The sequence below is a fragment of the Paramisgurnus dabryanus genome, chromosome 14 (assembly GCF_030506205.2).
Source record: "Paramisgurnus dabryanus chromosome 14, PD_genome_1.1, whole genome shotgun sequence".
In the NCBI taxonomy this organism is placed as follows: Eukaryota; Metazoa; Chordata; class Actinopteri; order Cypriniformes; family Cobitidae; genus Paramisgurnus; species Paramisgurnus dabryanus.
Window position 1 is genome coordinate 24,249,761 of NC_133350.1, and position 18,270 is coordinate 24,268,030.

At 39.1% G+C, this 18,270-nt stretch overlaps 1 protein-coding gene across 2 annotated transcripts; it reads left to right on the top strand.

Annotated features, from left to right (window-relative positions):
* Positions 1–716: 716 nt before the first annotated feature.
* LOC135719138 (calcium/calmodulin-dependent protein kinase type IV) lies at positions 717–18,083 on the top strand. 2 transcript variants are annotated; one of them, XM_065241704.1, is made up of 11 exons: positions 717–1,443; positions 2,469–2,547; positions 2,642–2,704; positions 2,859–2,941; positions 10,263–10,335; positions 13,862–13,952; positions 14,086–14,160; positions 14,348–14,423; positions 14,920–15,046; positions 16,213–16,365; positions 17,070–18,083. In XM_065241704.1, exons 1-11 carry the CDS (start codon positions 1,337–1,339, stop codon positions 17,538–17,540), a joined length of 1,398 nt encoding a protein of 465 aa, XP_065097776.1. In that variant the 5' UTR covers positions 717–1,336; the 3' UTR covers positions 17,541–18,083. The 2 variants fall into 2 exon arrangements, with proteins under 2 accessions (XP_065097776.1, XP_065097777.1); XM_065241705.2 differs by lacking the exons at positions 2,469–2,547; positions 2,642–2,704 and having other exon boundaries at positions 1,310–1,443.
* The last annotated feature ends 187 nt before the right edge of the window (positions 18,084–18,270 follow it).

Genomic DNA, 18,270 nt, shown 5'->3' on the forward strand with positions numbered 1-18,270 from the left:
GCATCTGAAGTATAACAATTATCTTTCTTTTGTTAGCAGCGACACAAATATACATATTCCTGTGATATTCGACACATTTAATCATTTACACCTTTTCTCGCACGTATGCGCTGATGTCATGCTCGAAATGTGTGTTATCATCGTGATTCGCGTGAGTGAGATTTCACCTAACTAACAGTACATCACGTGCCATTCTGTCTCTGAAAACAACCGTGTCTCGTGACCCGCCTTCTGTCGCGTGCACGCGGTCTATTTTGTGGCTGCTACGGCTATGATTTTTTTAAATCTTATGCGTGAACACATCCGTATACACAAAACAAAAACCAAATTATTACAATAACGCAGAAAATATTTGTTTTAATATTGCTATTAAATATATTTAGCACCAACAAATTATCTTTTGCTAGGATAAGATCCCTCTAGTGTATTTATTTTTATTATAAATGATCATTCCTGACACGAGCAGAGCTGTCCGGGGTGCTGAAACGACCACATTGTCTAGACGTTCACGTGCGTGTACGTACTGACAGGAAGCAAATAACCCGGTTAACTTTAAATACATTCTATGTGTAAGATGATTCAATCGTTGTATCAGATGTACATTCGTTACTGCAATTGAATATTCCGGTTTCCTAGTTTCAACCCATAGTGAAAGGCAGGGATTGGGAGAAGGCTGATGGGTGTGTATGTGTGCCAGACCCCCTCCCTCCTTCCTTTCCTCCTCATGCTCTCATCACCAGCGCAAACAGCAGCGAGATTTACATCAGAAACGACATGTACTTCCTCCTCACCCTGCTAATTCACAAAACCCATCTGCTATATGGGAATCATCTGATAAATAAGCAGCAGATCTTTTGATTTTATTGTTTGCGTCCATTCGAGAACCTGACAAGCAAAGCGTCGCTTATCACGCGTGTGATATTCAACCCTCCGGTTGTGTTTGCAGGATTATGAACGTTACATGTCATGGGAGGTTTGGCGATGGATTTTGTCCTGATTCACCTTACGAGGCCCTTTGGAAGCTGAAGATCCACTTTTGCTTATTGTTTTGATGAAGACCACCCCACCAGATTGACTAAATTTTGTCAACATACTAGATCACTTACGAAAAGCTCATATTTGAAGATCAACTTGATCCCGCAGTGATGCTTCGGTGTCTGGTCTGACTTTTAATACGCGCGCTCAGACGGAAATGAAAGCCTGGACATTTTAAACCACAGAGGAACGGACTCATCAACCATATCCCAGCTCAAGCTGGCACTGTGGTCGTCTTTTATGTTCTTCCCTAATCTAAGGGGTTAATTGCATTCATTGTTACAGCAGAAGAGCCTTCATCATGCCCACCTCTCGGTCCGGCGCGTGCTCGGTGGAGTACTGGGTCGATGGCTCGCGCCGAGACGCGACAGTGGAGGATTTCTACAACATGGGCCCAGAATTGGGCAGGTCAGTATGGTCCCACTTTACCTTTGTTTTGTTGTTGTAGTGTAAATGCAAGCAACTTATAAATAACTTGTGACTTTGAATGCACTGTTTGAGTTAAAAATACACATTTTAAGTTTTTAAATTATAAAAAATTGTAAGTTTATGGTTTCGTGCTGTTATACAATGTATGATGAATAGCTAATGATTGTTTGTTTGTAATTGTACCAAGGATGGCTGATTTCTAAAGCTCAAATTTAATCTTCCTGTAGTAAACTAATTATAATGCACTTAATTGAGCACACTTAGTAAGCACCTAATCTTTGTAAATGTCAGCAAGTGCTTCAAAATGTCATCTTTACCTCCCTGGATGTAGGATACAGTGGGATGCAAAATGTTGTCACCTGACTTCAATCACATCATGGCTGTGTGTTCTTGTGTGAAATTCGGCACTGAGAAGGACATCCAGGGAGTTTCAGATGTGGGAGCGTGAAAGGATTAAATGTAACCCGCTCTGACATACCGTATACTGGTTGTGTGTGTATGCTTCGATGTCAGTGTGTGATGGTGAAGACAGATCTGGTGAAGTGTTAAAGTTGGATAACAAGGCAGCAGATGGTGATTGCCTGATGATCAGATGGTGGTCTTCATATCTGAGTCATAGAATTACATCAGAATTACATATAACTACTACAATATGACTACTATATACTGTCATTAAATCATTAGCTTTCAATTAGGTATTAAGTTTCATAATGTAGGCCGGTTGCTTAATGTTGTCTGACTGAGTTGCAATAGAAATGCATGGCCATATACAGTAGGAGAGATGTTGGGGGAGGTAAAGCATCTGAGATCTCCATCATTTGGTGAACTGTGGAGGTCACAGTCGTGAAATGCCAGGCCAGGTTTTGATCAAAATAGTTGGTTTCCTTAAACCCTTGTACTGGATTCACATTTTGTCCTAGTATGTGCTTGTGTTTTGATATTTGCCCATTATTCGGGATTAAGTGTTTTTTAATAAGAAGATTTTCTTTTGCATTTGCTACCAGGGGTGCGACGTCAGTTGTGTTTCGCTGTGAAGAGAAGCAAACAGAGAAACCTTACGCTGTTAAGGTCCTGAAAAAAACGGTAAATCAATTTGTCCCCTTATAGTATCATATTCATATTTCCCAAACTCCATAATGGTAATTTAATCTGGTGTTTCATCATGTTGTCAACCCAGATCGACAAGAAAATAGTGAGGACAGAGATTGGAGTCCTGCTGCGTCTTTCTCATCCAAACATCGTAAGATGAATGTTCTCTGCAATGCGCTGTGAATTGCCTTTCACACTGTTATAAAATGTTTCATGTTAATGTTATTTTCCATGAAGTCAGATGCAGAATATATGGAAAGGGTTGCTCTCATATATTTATTGGGTTCTTGCTCTGTCTGTTTCAGATTCGTTTAAAGGAAATCTTTGAGACTGAGACGGAGATCTTCCTCATACTTGAGCTGGTCACAGGTGGTGAACTCTTTGACAGGTATGATGTGCATCAATCACAGGCAATGAAGAAAAGATGTTACACATGTGAATCAATATTTGTGATGTTCATTTTCGGGTCTACTAATGGTTTCATCGCGTCTTAGATAATCTTTTGACCCTCAAATATTGATTCCATGAGGAAGAAAAATTACAAATGAGATCTTAATAAGATTATGGAAAAGCAAACCAAGACCTTATCTCTTTAGTGTAATGCTTATCAGTTTTGTCCTTCTTTGTTTCTCTCTTCTATAATTGTTCTCAGATTTGTTATGATTTAAAAATATGCATTTAAAAATCAAATGTTTCAATAGGAACTTGAACATTTCTTATACAATTTTTCATAGACAAGTGGTTTTTAAATCTATTTCTGGGGACCCACTGCTCTGCACATTTTCCCTGTGTTTCAATTCGTTCCCTAGCTCCCGAGTTTGTGAATCAGTATATCGTGTATGCAGGTTCGGGCACTGGTAAGGACCTTAGCTCAATTCACATTGGGGAACTGTTCACTTATTTTCCTGTGACGTGGCTGCTTAAGCGCGTTGTGATCATTCACAGCTGTTACTCAACAACCGACAAAACCAACATCTTTCTGACTTAATTTTTATACAGGACATTGTGAAAAACCCTGTCATTTTTTTCTTACATATCAGTGCATAAAATTGGAGGAATATATAATTACATTTTAAATAAAAAAAATATTTTAAAATTTTACATAAATATTATTATTTTAAATATTGAGTAGATTGTGGTCCTTTACTGTCTAGCGATGTGTTTTTATATTTAAAACTACATAAAACGTTTGTCTTTATAAAAGTTCTTTCGCATTTAAATAAGTTTATTGAGTTGGCTTGCGCGATTTTCAGTTGGAGAGCTTCAGAAAACCTTTGAGGTACCAATATGCACTTTTGAAGTACCAGTATGCACCTTTGAACAGAGCCGGCCCTAGACCTTTGGGGGCCCTAAGCTAAATTTGGTCGGAGGCCCCTTTGACCGTTTTAAGTAAGGCCTAAAGAAAAGCAATGACTACCTTATAACTATACTGTACATATTATATCTACTATGTTATTTTTTAATTATTTTTGTCTATTAAATTATGTTTTAATTATTCTATGTATACTGTATGTTAATTATCTTTTTTACACTGCTGGTCCTGAGTACGTATGTCGTTCTTATGTGGCAGCATGTACAGAATGACAATGACCAGACCTTGGGGTGGCCCCCTTGAGTTCTTGATTTGAGTTCCATGTTTGATGTGTAAAAGGGAAAAATATGATACCACTAAACTGAATGGCAGTTCGAACACACACTGATGAACTTGCTGCATAAAAGGACTGATAAAGTGATTTTCATTTTTAATTGACACCAGAGTTTAAGAGGCACAAACAACAGGCTTATATATAATTTAAATCAAATAGAGTAAATAGAATAACATCTAAATAAAATATTATATAAAATAATAAAAAGAAAATTTAAATGTTTGAATTTTTCAAATAAACAAAATTAACAATAATATCTAAAACACCATAAACAAGATTAATAGTAACATTCGCTATAACAGCCGCCTCACTATATATTATCCCTTACATAGATTGCATAATAAAAGTTAATACAAGCAAGATTTAAGGGCGATTTATAGTCGTGCGTAGGTCCTACGGCGTAGCTACGGCGTAGGCTATCCGTAGCCTGTGCGTAGCTCTGCGTAGCCTGACGCGCACCTCACAAAATTTCTAACAGCGCGTCGGCTCTACGCGGACCGTAAGCGCTGTGATTGGTCCACCAGAACCCCTCCCGTCAGGTAAAAAAAGCTGCGTCATAGGTATTTCCGTTTGAGACGGTGAAAACAAAGATGAGCCAAGTTGAGGAGTGATTTCACTCAAACTGAAACATAAGTCGCTGTTTATTTACTTCCATCATTGCTGGTCTTCTCAAATTATACACAACAAGTTGCTATTTCTTCTTCGTTTGTGGGTTTACTTGCTTAGCTTCTTCTTCTGTGACGACTTCTGCTGCTACTGTGGTTACACGCGTGATTACTGCCAACCAGCGGTTTCGCGTGTGTTTGCACGTCGACGCGGATGGCGACGCACAAGTATAAATGAAAAACGACGCGGAACCTACGCCGTCGCTGCTACGCCGTAGGACCTACGCACGACTATAAATCGCCCTTTAGGCTAATGTTAATATAAGACTTTTAGACTGCAGATTATCAATACAGGTATCGTAAAAAAAATTAAGTCTACAGGTTTATGTACCTTTATCTACTTGCTTCTTTTCTTCTTCCAGCCTCTTCTTTTGTTGTTTTTTTGTGTCTTGTCAGATGTCGGATTCACTAGGCTTGTTCAACTTCATACGGCACCGCTAGAACTGACAGGTGGATGATGTCAAAGTGCCGCGAGAGCGAAACGAAAATACACTTCGTATGATTTCTCGGATCGTTCTCCCGGTACTTTGACTTTATCTGGCTGTCGGTTTTTGCATCGCTGCATGGATTCGAACAAGCCTACGGACTGACACTCTGACAGACACTGACCAGGTGACGAGTGACATCATAGGGTCAGTCAGTGTCAAGATTAGCGGGGAACTCGCCATAATAAAGAACTAAATAAATAACAACTGTGCTTTTCATGATTCCTGATAAAGACACTGTAGGTCCATCTCTTTTTGTTTATTTTATGTTACTTTTGATGTATGATTTTTTTCAACCACTAGCTAGCAGTGACTCTAGGGGGCCCTCTGCTGGCCATGGGGCACTTTGCAATTGCCGCTTAGTGGCTCGGCCGGCTCTGCCTTTGAGGTACCAATACGCACGTTTTAGGTACCAATATTCCCCTTTGAGGTACCAATATTCCCCTTTGAGGTACCAATATTCCCATTTGAAGTACCAATATGCACTTTTGAGGTTCCAATATTGCCCTTTGAGGTATCAATATTTAACTTTGAGGTACCAATATTCCCATTCGATGTACCAATATTCCCCTTGAGGTACCAATATCGCCCTTCGAGGTACCAATATCCCCCTTTAAGGCACCAATATTCCCCTCTGAGGTACCAATATTCCACTTTGAGGTACCAATATTCCCCTTTGAGGTACCAATTTTCCCCTTTGAGGTACCAATATTCCCCTTTGAGGTACCAATATTCCCCTTTGAGGTACCAATATTCCCCTTTGAGGTACCAATATTCCCCTTTGAGGTACCAATATTCCCCTTTGAGGTACCAATATTCCCCTTTGAGGTACCAATATCTACCTTTGAGGTACCAATATCCCCCTTTGAGGTACCAATATTCCCCTTTGAGGTACCAATATCCCCCTTTGAGGTACCAATATTCCCCTTTGAGGTACCAATATTCCCCTTTGAGGTACCAATATTCCCCTTTGAGGTACCAATATTCCCCTTTGAGGTACCAATATTCCTCTTTGAGGTACCAATATTCCCCTTTGAGGTACCAATATTTACCTTTGAGGTACCAATATTCCCCTTTGAGGTACCAATATTCCCCTTTGAGGTACCAATATTCCCCTTTGAGGTACCAATATTCACCTTTGAGGTACCAATATTCCCCTTTGAGGTGCCAATATTCCTTTTTGAGGTACCAATATTCCCCTTTGAGGTACCAATATTTGCCTTTAAGGTTCCAATATTCCCCTTTGATGTACCAATATTCCCCTCTGAGGTACCAATATTGCCCTTTGAGGTACCAATATTAGCCTTTGAGGTACCAATATTGCCCTTTGAGGTACCAATATTCCCCTTTGAGGTGCCAATATTCCTTTTTGAGGTACCAATATTCCCCTTTGAGGTACCAATATTTGCCTTTAAGGTTCCAATATTCCCCTTTGATGTACCAATATTCCCCTCTGAGGTACCAATATTGCCCTTTGAGGTACCAATATTAGCCTTTGAGGTACCAATATTGCCCTTTGATGTACCAATATTCCCCTTTGAGGTACCAATATTGCCCTTCGAGGTACCAATATTCCCCTTTGAGGTACCAATATTCCCCTTTGAGGTACCAATATCCCCCTTTGAGGTACCAATATTCCCCTTTGAGGTGCCAATATTCCTTTTTGAGGTACCAATATTCCCCTTTGAGGTACCAATATTTGCCTTTAAGGTTCCAATATTCCCCTTTGATGTACCAATATTCCCCTCTGAGGTACCAATATTGCCCTTTGAGGTACCAATATTAGCCTTTGAGGTACCAATATTGCCCTTTGATGTACCAATATTCCCCTTTGAGGTACCAATATTGCCCTTCGAGGTACCAATATTCCCCTTTGAGGTACCAATATTTACCTTTGAGGTACCAATATCCCCCTTTGAGGTACCAATATTCCCCTTTGAGGTACCAATATTCCCCTTTGAGGTACCAATATTCCCCTTTGAGGTACCAATATTCCCCTTTGAGGTACCAATATTCCCCTTTGAGGTACCAATATTCCCCTTTGAGGTACCAATATTCCTCTTTGAGGTACCAATATTCCCCTTTGAGGTACCAATATTTACCTTTGAGGTACCAATATTCCCCTTTGAGGTACCAATATTCCCCTTTGAGGTACCAATATTCCCCTTTGAGGTACCAATATTCACCTTTGAGGTACCAATATTCCCCTTTGAGGTGCCAATATTCCTTTTTGAGGTACCAATATTCCCCTTTGAGGTACCAATATTTGCCTTTAAGGTTCCAATATTCCCCTTTGATGTACCAATATTCCCCTCTGAGGTACCAATATTGCCCTTTGAGGTACCAATATTAGCCTTTGAGGTACCAATATTGCCCTTTGAGGTACCAATATTCCCCTTTGAGGTGCCAATATTCCTTTTTGAGGTACCAATATTCCCCTTTGAGGTACCAATATTTGCCTTTAAGGTTCCAATATTCCCCTTTGATGTACCAATATTCCCCTCTGAGGTACCAATATTGCCCTTTGAGGTACCAATATTAGCCTTTGAGGTACCAATATTGCCCTTTGATGTACCAATATTCCCCTTTGAGGTACCAATATTGCCCTTCGAGGTACCAATATTCCCCTTTGAGGTACCAATATTCCCCTTTGAGGTACCAATATTGCCCTTCGAGGTACCAATATTGCCCTTCGAGGTACCTGTATTCCCCTTTGAGGTACCAATATTTGCCTTTAAGGTTCCAATATTCCCCTTTGAGGTACCAATATTTGCCTTTAAGGTTCCAATATTCCCCTTTGATGTACCAATATTCCCCTTTGAGGTACCAATATTGCCCTTTGAGGTACCAATATTCCCCTTTGAGGTACCAATATTCCCCTTTGAGGTACCAATATTCCCCTTTGAGGTACCAATATTCCCCTTTGAGGTACCAATATCCCCCTTTGAGGTACCAATATTCCCCTTTGAGGTACCAATATCCCCCTTTGAGGTACCAATATCCCCCTTTGAGGTACCAATATTTACCTTTGAGGTACCAATATCCCCCTTTGAGGTACCAATATTCCCCTTTGAGGTACCAATATTCCCCTTTGAGGTACCAATATTCCCCTTTGAGGTACCAATATTCCCCTTTGAGGTACCAATATTCCCCTTTGAGGTACCAATATTCCTCTTTGAGGTACCAATATTCCCCTTTGAGGTACCAATATTCCCCTTTGAGGTACCAATATTCCCCTTTGAGGTACCAATATTCACCTTTGAGGTACCAATATTCCCCTTTGAGGTGCCAATATTCCTTTTTGAGGTACCAATATTCCCCTTTGAGGTACCAATATTTGCCTTTAAGGTTCCAATATTCCCCTTTGATGTACCAATATTCCCCTCTGAGGTACCAATATTGCCCTTTGAGGTACCAATATTAGCCTTTGAGGTACCAATATTGCCCTTTGAGGTACCAATATTCCCCTTTGAGGTGCCAATATTCCTTTTTGAGGTACCAATATTCCCCTTTGAGGTACCAATATTTGCCTTTAAGGTTCCAATATTCCCCTTTGATGTACCAATATTCCCCTCTGAGGTACCAATATTGCCCTTTGAGGTACCAATATTAGCCTTTGAGGTACCAATATTGCCCTTTGATGTACCAATATTCCCCTTTGAGGTACCAATATTGCCCTTCGAGGTACCAATATTCCCCTTTGAGGTACCAATATTCCCCTTTGAGGTACCAATATTGCCCTTCGAGGTACCAATATTGCCCTTCGAGGTACCTGTATTCCCCTTTGAGGTACCAATATTTGCCTTTAAGGTTCCAATATTCCCCTTTGATGTACCAATATTCCCCTTTGAGGTACCAATATTGCCCTTCGAGGTACCAATATTCCCCTTTGAGGTACCAATATTCCCCTTTGAGGTACCAATATTGCCCTTTGAGGTACCAATATTGCCCTTCGAGGTACCAATATTGCCCTTCGAGGTACCAATATTGCCCTTCGAGGTACCTGTATTCCCCTTTGAGGTACCAATATTGCCCTTTGAGGTACCAATATTCACCTTTGAGGTACCAATATGCACCTTTCAAGTACCAATAAATACATTTGAGGTATCAATATGTACATTTTAGATACCAATATGTACCTTTGATGTGTCAGTTTGATACCTGAGGTATCAAAACAAACCTTTGAGGTATGAATATGTACCACTGAGGTATCAATATGCACTTTTGTGGTATCAATCTGTACCTTTGAGGTACCAATATATAAATTTGATGTATCAATAACTACATTGGAGTACCTTAAGGGAAACAATATGCACATTTGAGGTACTATTATGCACCCTTTAGGTACATATTTAAAAGGGTACCGCTGCTCTTTTTTAAAGAGTGTACTTTTGCTGTATGTCAACAACTATCTCATGTATTTCTGTTTTCATTCCTCCTAAGGAAGTTTAGGAGACAACTAAGACAAAGTGATTACTTTAATGAATCAAAATTGAGATAATAAACAACACAAATGACCAATGAAAACAGCTTTTTCTTCTCACAATGACCTTTACGTTTATCACCTCAGATCTTAATGTGAACACAAGCACAGGAATCTCATTCTTTCTTCTTCATCCACATCTTACAGCTCAAGTTCTTAAGACTCAGTGGGCTATCTATCTGTTCCTCTGCCCAACAGCGAGACATAATTAAATAAACAAGTTCCCGATAATTGGTTTAAGTGGGTTTGGTGCAGAGCAGAAGCAGGATGTGTTTGCCTACACACTGCTAAACAGAGCACTAAACGCTACCAGATACACACAGACACCCACACACGCCTTAACATCAGCTGTTCATGTTTTAAACATATGGTGCACAATGTTTAAATGTGTGATATTTTAACTGATTTTGTGATGTCTGTGTTATTTCAGAATTGTGGAGAGAGGTTACTACAGCGAGAGAGATGCAGCTCATGTCATCAAACAGATCCTGGAAGCTGTGGCGGTAAGACCAAGTGTATCATGGGATATAAAATGGCTGTGCTTTTAAGCTACAGGGCTCTTTTTAAATAATTAAAATGTACTGCAAATTGCTCTGCCCCAAACATATACCATTGGAAAAATAAGTTTGATATAGAAAAATGTAATATTGTTGCGAGTGCAGTAACATAACCAAATACCAGGATATGATGATACGTGCCATGGGTCAGAGCAGTTGTGTATCCTCAACCAGAGGATTACTGTCTGAGTATTGGCATAGCTGAACACATGTCCAGTGTTGGACTGACAGTGGAAGGGTTTGGGGATGTGGGTCAGCCTTGTCGTCACTCAAAAGCGAACGGTAGAGTAAGCTGATGTGTGCTAGTGAAAAATAATCTCCTCTGGAAAAACATTGCAATTTTTTCTGTAGCTTTTCTAATCTGCCTAAGCAGGAGGAGTGTGGGTTTGTGTTATGTAACAGTTCTGCAACCGCGTCTTTCTGACAATAGAGCAACAATGCAAAGACCACATGTGCTGGTTTATCTCTAGAATATTGTTTTGGGGCGTGCACATTGGATTTATTTAATCCATGTTTTCCATGGTTTTTCATAACTTGGAAGAACACTCGAATTTGGTAGATGCTCCAACCTGTGTTCAAAAAGACTTTCATGTTTGCAAGTAGCTCACCTTTAAAGGGCACCTATTATGCCCTTTTACAAGATGTAAGGTGTGTCCAGAATATGTCTGTGAAGTTTCAGCTCAAAATACCTCGTAGATTATTTATTAAAGCATGTCCGAAATGCCCCTATTTGGGTGGGAGGAAAAATGTGCTGTACCTTTAAATGCAAATGAGCTACTGCTCCAAACTCCCTTACCAAAAGAGACAGTGACCGCTTTCAGTTAAAATAGATCTGATTCCTATGAATACAGTCTGAGAGAATAGTATCTCACTATTGAGATAGGATGAACAGCGTACAACTCGCTCCGGGAGTAAACTATGGTAATACAGGACTCTGAGTCAGTGGCAGTGGGCGGAGCTTTATCAGTGTGACATCACATTAAAACAGCATTTCTAATGAAACTGGTTTGCTTTAATGGAAATTTAAAAATGGAGTGGGTGGATTTTTTAATTGTTTTTAACTGCCAACACACATTTATGTCTAAACATCTTGTTAAAGGGACACTCCACTTTTTTTGAAAATATGCTCATTTTCCAACTCCCCTAGAGTTAAACACTTGATTTTTACAGTTTTGGAATCCATTCAGCCGATCTCTGGATCTGGCGGTACCACTTTTTGCATAGCTTAGCACAATCCATTGAATCTGATTAGACCATTAGCATCGCGCAAAAAAATAACCAAAGAGTTTCGATATTTTTCCTATTTAAAACTTGACTCTTCTGTAGTTACATTGTGTACTAAGACCGACAGAAAATTAAAAGTTGCGATTTTCTAGTACACGCGGTCACCAAAAGAGTCAAGTTTTATTTTTTAGCGTGATGCTAATGGTCCAATCAGATTCAATGGATTGTGCTAAGCTATGCTAAAAGTGCTAGCGCCAGACCCGGAGATCAGCTGAATGGATTATAAAACTGTAAAAAATCAAATGTTTAACTCTAGGGGAGCTGGAAAATGAGCATATTTAAAAAAAAATTAATGTAAAAGTAGATTTTGCATAATAAGTGCCCTTTAACTTTCAGAGAAGCATTTCTATATATTGCAAAAATGATAGCTTGTTATGGAAAGTGATAAATTATTTAATGACATTATGGTTTCATAACGTATTAAAATAAACATTTAAGTGTGCTTTGTATCTTCCTACAAAGAATTTATAATTAAACATTAACGGAATGACATCTACTGAAGCTCTTCTTTATTCAGACGAAGTGTTGTCTCACCTCCATGTCCCACACCAGTTATGTGCTAAAAAACAAAAGTGACTCCTGCCGCCTTCAATTAACACCCCGTCATCTGCCAAACACATACGTACATCGTCAGATTCATAGCGAACTGCCTGGTTAACGTTTGAAAGGAAATCATCACTCCCCCCTCCCCGCCCACCGCGATGCGCTCGTATATTTTTGGAATTGTGTTAAAGGAACAACATCTGTCTTGTGTCTGCGAACGCAAAATTAATTAACACGGCCTGACACGGCATGAGTCATCCCCGCACTTATCAGAGCGCTGTGCCGCTCGCAGGCGCCTGTGCTTTGATAATGGAGAACGACCCGTGATCTCTGTGTGCTAGAAAACCTCTTCAGGGACGACGGCAGGTCTGAAAGGTTCGGGCTCCACCATCGATCCTTAAATCCCAGAGACAGTCTGCAATTTGCAGCACTGAAAACTCCGTCTGGAGCCCAGAGATGATGCATTAATGCAGCAGCTGATCTAAAGAACGAGAAGACCCTGAACGCTGCGTGTGTCTCGGGCTTGATGATGGCTGTTTTAAGTGGATGTGTAGAGAGAACAGACTGCTTCAATGAACTCATACCCACCTACACTCCATCAGGACTGATTCAGTCATACGCAGTTATGCATTAACAGGATCTTAGAGCGACATAATGAGACTTAACTCACAAATGAAAGGAGTAATTAATTAAATCAACATAACAAATTACCCATTAACTGCTGTAAATTGGGGATGGTGTGCTGAGTCGTGTCTGAGCTGAAGAAAAATGTGACCCTGCATGTGAAAACCTTGATATCTTTAACATTGAATTAGTTTAACCTTAAAGTGTGCATCTGTGCACATTCTGGACACCTTGGTGTATCATTTTAAAAGAAGCTTATACATCCATCAATTTTCAAAACTAGATGAACTTTTCCTTTAACATTATTTGATGAATTACTAAACCTATGAACAACAGAAATTTTAAAGGGTACACATCATGAAAATCTGACTTTTTCTATGTTTAAGTGCTATTATTGGGTCACAGTGCTTCTATCAACCTAGAAAATGTGAAAAAGATCAACCCAGTAACTTAGTTTTAGTAAACCATTCTCTGCAAGCTTGTGAAAAAAGGTAATTTTAATTTGGCTCCCCTTGTGATGTCAGAAGGGGATCTTATTATAATAATTCCGTCCCTAATCTGCACTATTCAGCCATGGCCCTGCCATTTAGTCCAGAGAGAGGGAGAGAGAGAGAAAATAATTGAAAGCACAATTGAGTTTCAATTTCACCAAACAACCATCATGGTGATCAGTATTTGTATTTCATCAGCTCATTTGCATTTAAAAGGACACACCCAAAAGCGGCAAATTTTTTCTCACAAAGTGGGAATTTTAACATGTTATAATAAATTATCTATATGGTATTTTGAGCTAAAACTTCACATATGTACTCTGGGGACACCAAAGATTTATTTTACATCTTGAAAATGTAAACATCCCTTTAAATTTCAATGTTTTGTTGAAAGTTCATTGAAACAAATTAAATTTTCTAGTTAAACAAAATGGATAAACTGGATTGTGAGGGTTCGGTCTTGTGTGAAAGTGTGTATATGTGAACAAACAGTTTTGTAGTCCTGATACATCTGTTTTGTGTCTATGTAGTACTTACATGAGAATGGAGTTGTTCACAGAGACCTCAAACCAGAAAATCTTCTTTATGCTGACCTGTCAATAGATGCACCTCTCAAGATAGGTAAAAGTGGTATATTTTTATTTCATAAAAATGGACTTGTATCCATTATGTTGCATGCAAGACAAATGATTGTGTCAGGGACATGGCTAAAGCTCTTTGAGTAACTAATGGAATTGTATTGATTCACTCACAGCGGACTTTGGCCTGTCTAAGATAATTGATGAGCAAGTGACAATGAAGACAGTGTGTGGGACCCCTGGTTACTGCGGTGAGTCTGACAGGACATTAGTTGCATTATGGTTTAAGCATCCTTTGATTTTTTATTTTTAGATCACAACATGTTCTTTTAAAATAGACGTCTGCAATGAAATCAGATTTTTGTAGGTTCTCAAACATTGACCATATATTAAGTCAGTATATTTGTGTTCATTTTCCTGCATACTGTATTCACTCAGCCCCTGAGATTCTCAGAGGAAACGCGTATGGTCCAGAGGTCGACATGTGGTCGGTGGGAGTCATCCTTTACATTCTGTGAGTAATGCATTTACATTGATGTTTATTCATTTAGCAGACACGTTTTCATTACACTTGCGAAAATGCAAACACAGGCAATTAATTATGAGAAAACAGTGTTAGCAGTGATAAAACAGAAAATGATACCATGTAGATTATAAAAAGCAAGCTGTAGCAGCAATGTGCAAACCTAGGTGAGAAAAAGAGATGAAACTGGAATGTTTTTAAATGAGTGGATGTAAAATCTGTATAGTAGTCAAAATATGTAAAATACACAACATTTAGCGTATTGAAAAACAATTAATCTTGATATCATGACAGAAATCTGATATATCTGGAATTGAAGATTGCTGATTAAAATATATGTGAATATATACAGTACAAATATACGAAATATAAATTTTTGAATGCTTAGCATGCTCCATTCTATTTTCTTTTTATTCTGGTTGTTTTTCCTCTGATTCATTGTCCACATTATTAAGTGCTTTTTTTTTGCAATTGTCTCCACCTTTAGGCTGTGTGGGTTTGAACCATTTTTCGATCCAAGGGGGGACCAGTACATGTACAGTCGCATTCTGAACTGCGACTATGAGTTTGTCTCCCCCTGGTGGGATGAAGTCTCCCTCAATGCAAAGGATTTGGTGGGTCTTTTGCCCTCCATATGCTAAAGCAGTGTGCATATGCTAATGGGCTTTGCTTATTGTCCTGTTTGCAATGGTGTTGATTAGGGGTGTGACGAGACACTTAATCCACGAGATGAGACAAGACACGAGATTAGGTTTCACGAGAACGAGACGAGACGATATTTTTACACTTTTTAAGAAATCCTCAATGATAAAATAATTGAATAAGAAACTGAAATCACGTTTTTAAAAGTTTTAACTAATCAAGGACTGTCCCTAACAATTATTTTTCTAACTGATAATGAAGTAATTTGTTATTTTGGGGTAATAAAAACAGACCCAAGTGAGAAGTAGCCTTTAAAATTACATAATAACGAAGATGCAATAATAATTGGTTCAAATAAAGTATTAAAACCAAGTTACATTAAAAAACATTAACAAACACATCACATTTGTTTCCTATAAATAAAAAGCATTATGTATTATAACAAATGCCTGCAGGGGGCGATAGTGGACTAGTCTTGCGGACGCTATCTTCACTTTCGACGGAAAGAAACGCTTATTTTTAGCCAAACAATGTTTAAACCCATTTGAATATTTAATATATGTCAATTTCTTTACCATAGAAATGATACAGCCACTGTCATTCTTGAGGAAGAACATGCAGACATTAAATCATGTAAACTCTGAGTGAGGGTTTAATCTGCTGAGACTTCACATCTGACACTGATCAACAGACAAACACAACGCGTCTCAGACTTCACATGAGTTCACAAATGAACATTATTGGAAACCCAAACAAAAAAGCAAAGGCTGTAAAAGACAAATATAATGCATGCACTGTTAAAGGTTCAAACAGAAATTCATGCAGGCTGCATATGTCATCAAGGTTTATTTCAGTTAATTATCTGAGCATTACATTCACAAGTCGTGAGCATATTACAACAAGTTGCGATTAACTAAATAAGTAGTGAACTTAATAATTGTTAATATTCTCTAAAATGACAGTCTTTATGAGGTAAACGCAGTTTAAAAATGCGACCTCCGAAGAAAGCAGTCTTTAATTTGAGAAACGGCCAGCATTTCTCTAGTGTTGATGGATCACAGATTGATTTCAAACAGATCCAGTCAACTGGCTTGCTTACCATTACCTGTTAGTAATGTTTCTTTTCTGTTGTCTGCAGGTTAGTAAGCTCATAGTGTTGGACCCTCATAAACGTCTTTCAGTGCAGCAGGCCCTGGAGCACCCATGGGTGCTTGGAAAAGCAGCACGTTTCTCCCACATGGACACAACACAGAGGAAACTACAAGAATTCAATGCTCGACGCAAACTGAAGGTCTGTCACAAATGTCCAGCTATATATTTGCTGGCTTTGTACCTAAAAATTTAAATCTTATATAAATGTAATGTATAATGTTCTTTATAAATTTGAAGAATCATTGTTTTGTACATGGTAAAGCAGACTGAACTCTGTTTTAGCTCTGTTCTGACTCTTATGAACTGGTGCATAGCAATCCGGAGTCACTCTGTTTTAGGCTGTTATGAACTGGTGCATAACAATCCCAAGTCAGTCTGTTTTAGACTCCTATGAACTGGTGCATAGCAATCCAGAGTCACTCTGTTTTAGGCTGTTATGAACTGGTGCATAACAATCCCAAGTCAGTCTGTTTTAGACTCCTATGAACTGGTGCATAGCAATCCAGAGTCACTCTGTTTTAGAAAGCTATGAACTGGTGCATAGCAATCCCGAATCAATCTCTTTCAGAAAGCTATGAACTGGTGCATAGCAATCCGGAGTCACTCTGTTTTAGGCTACTATGAGCTGGTGCATAACAATCCAAAGTCATTCTGTTTTAGACTCCTATGAACTGGTGCATAGCAATCCCCAATCACTCTCTTTCAGAAAGCTATGAACTGGTACATAACAATCTGGAGTCACTCTGTTTTAAGCTGCTATGAACCGGTGCATAACAATCCAGAGTCACTCTGTTTTAGGCTGCTATGAACTGGTGCATAGTAATCTGAATCGCTCTATTTTAGGCCGCTATGAAAGCTGTGGTCGCCACAAGCCGTATGCACGAGGGCTCGCGGCGGCGGACCGACAGTTGCGAGATGCCCAACTCGGACAAGACCTGTTGCCAGAGTAACATACAGAAGGAAAACACAATGGATTCCCAAAAAGGGCCTGTTCCCATCAAAGAAGACTCTGAGCAGGTTGAAGACGAAGCTGTCCAATCATCCCCAAGTCCTCCCTTCCACCCTTGCCATAAATCCAAACCTGCAACCATGCCCACCCGTCCGCCTCTCATAGCAGAGGGGCACAGGCAGATCTCCGTCATCCCAAAGGCTCCTGTGGTTCGGCCCAGAGTGCCCCAAAAGAGCTTCTCGGTGGAGCCTGGAGGTAAATGCGAGTCTTCACCAGTGAGCACCACCCCACCCAGTCCCAAGAGCCTCAGTAATGGTTTCACCATTGGTCTAGAGGCAGGTGGGAGTACAGCTGAATGTCAGTAAGACTGGAAGATCAAAAGATGTCACAGCTTGAGTCTGTGCCATTCATATACAAAAGGACAATGGAGATACTTTAAAAATTCACAGAGAATTTATTCTCCTCTTCCAGTTTGGGATCTTTTGATACTGGACCAGTACATATCTCTTTTTACATGCTCTTCACCTGGATGCACGTGGCTTTTGTTTTAAGTTAGCGGCACAAGAAACATTGTTTAATTTCTGCTTGCACAAGCGTTGTGAATAAGATTGTTTTTCTTCTGAACTGAAATTCATTTAGCTCTTTTATGATTTTTGCTATCATAATCATACAATCCTGTTCTCTCTATAGAGGTAGTAGGGATCGTGTGTCTTTGAAGTGATCTTATTTCTTTGTTTTAGGAATGATTGCTACAAGACCATACATTTCTATTGTATACACTATACATAAATGCATATAGAAAAAAATATATAAAATGTATCTTTATATGTCTTTTCTCATATTCTAATAACCCCTTTTTGTATTTTCACATAAAAGAGTAAATTGATTAAAATGGTTTCTAAAAATTCTATCCACCATCAGGATCCAACATCATATAGGAGATAGGGATTATTCCCCCTGAGCTCATCTTTGGCATTTTACAGTCCATCAAATCGAAGTGATGTCATTAAGGGTTGCCACACTAATCTAGTTCTTATTTCATGATAAAAATGATACATTAGGTACATTTATATTTGGCAGATGGTTTTATCCAAA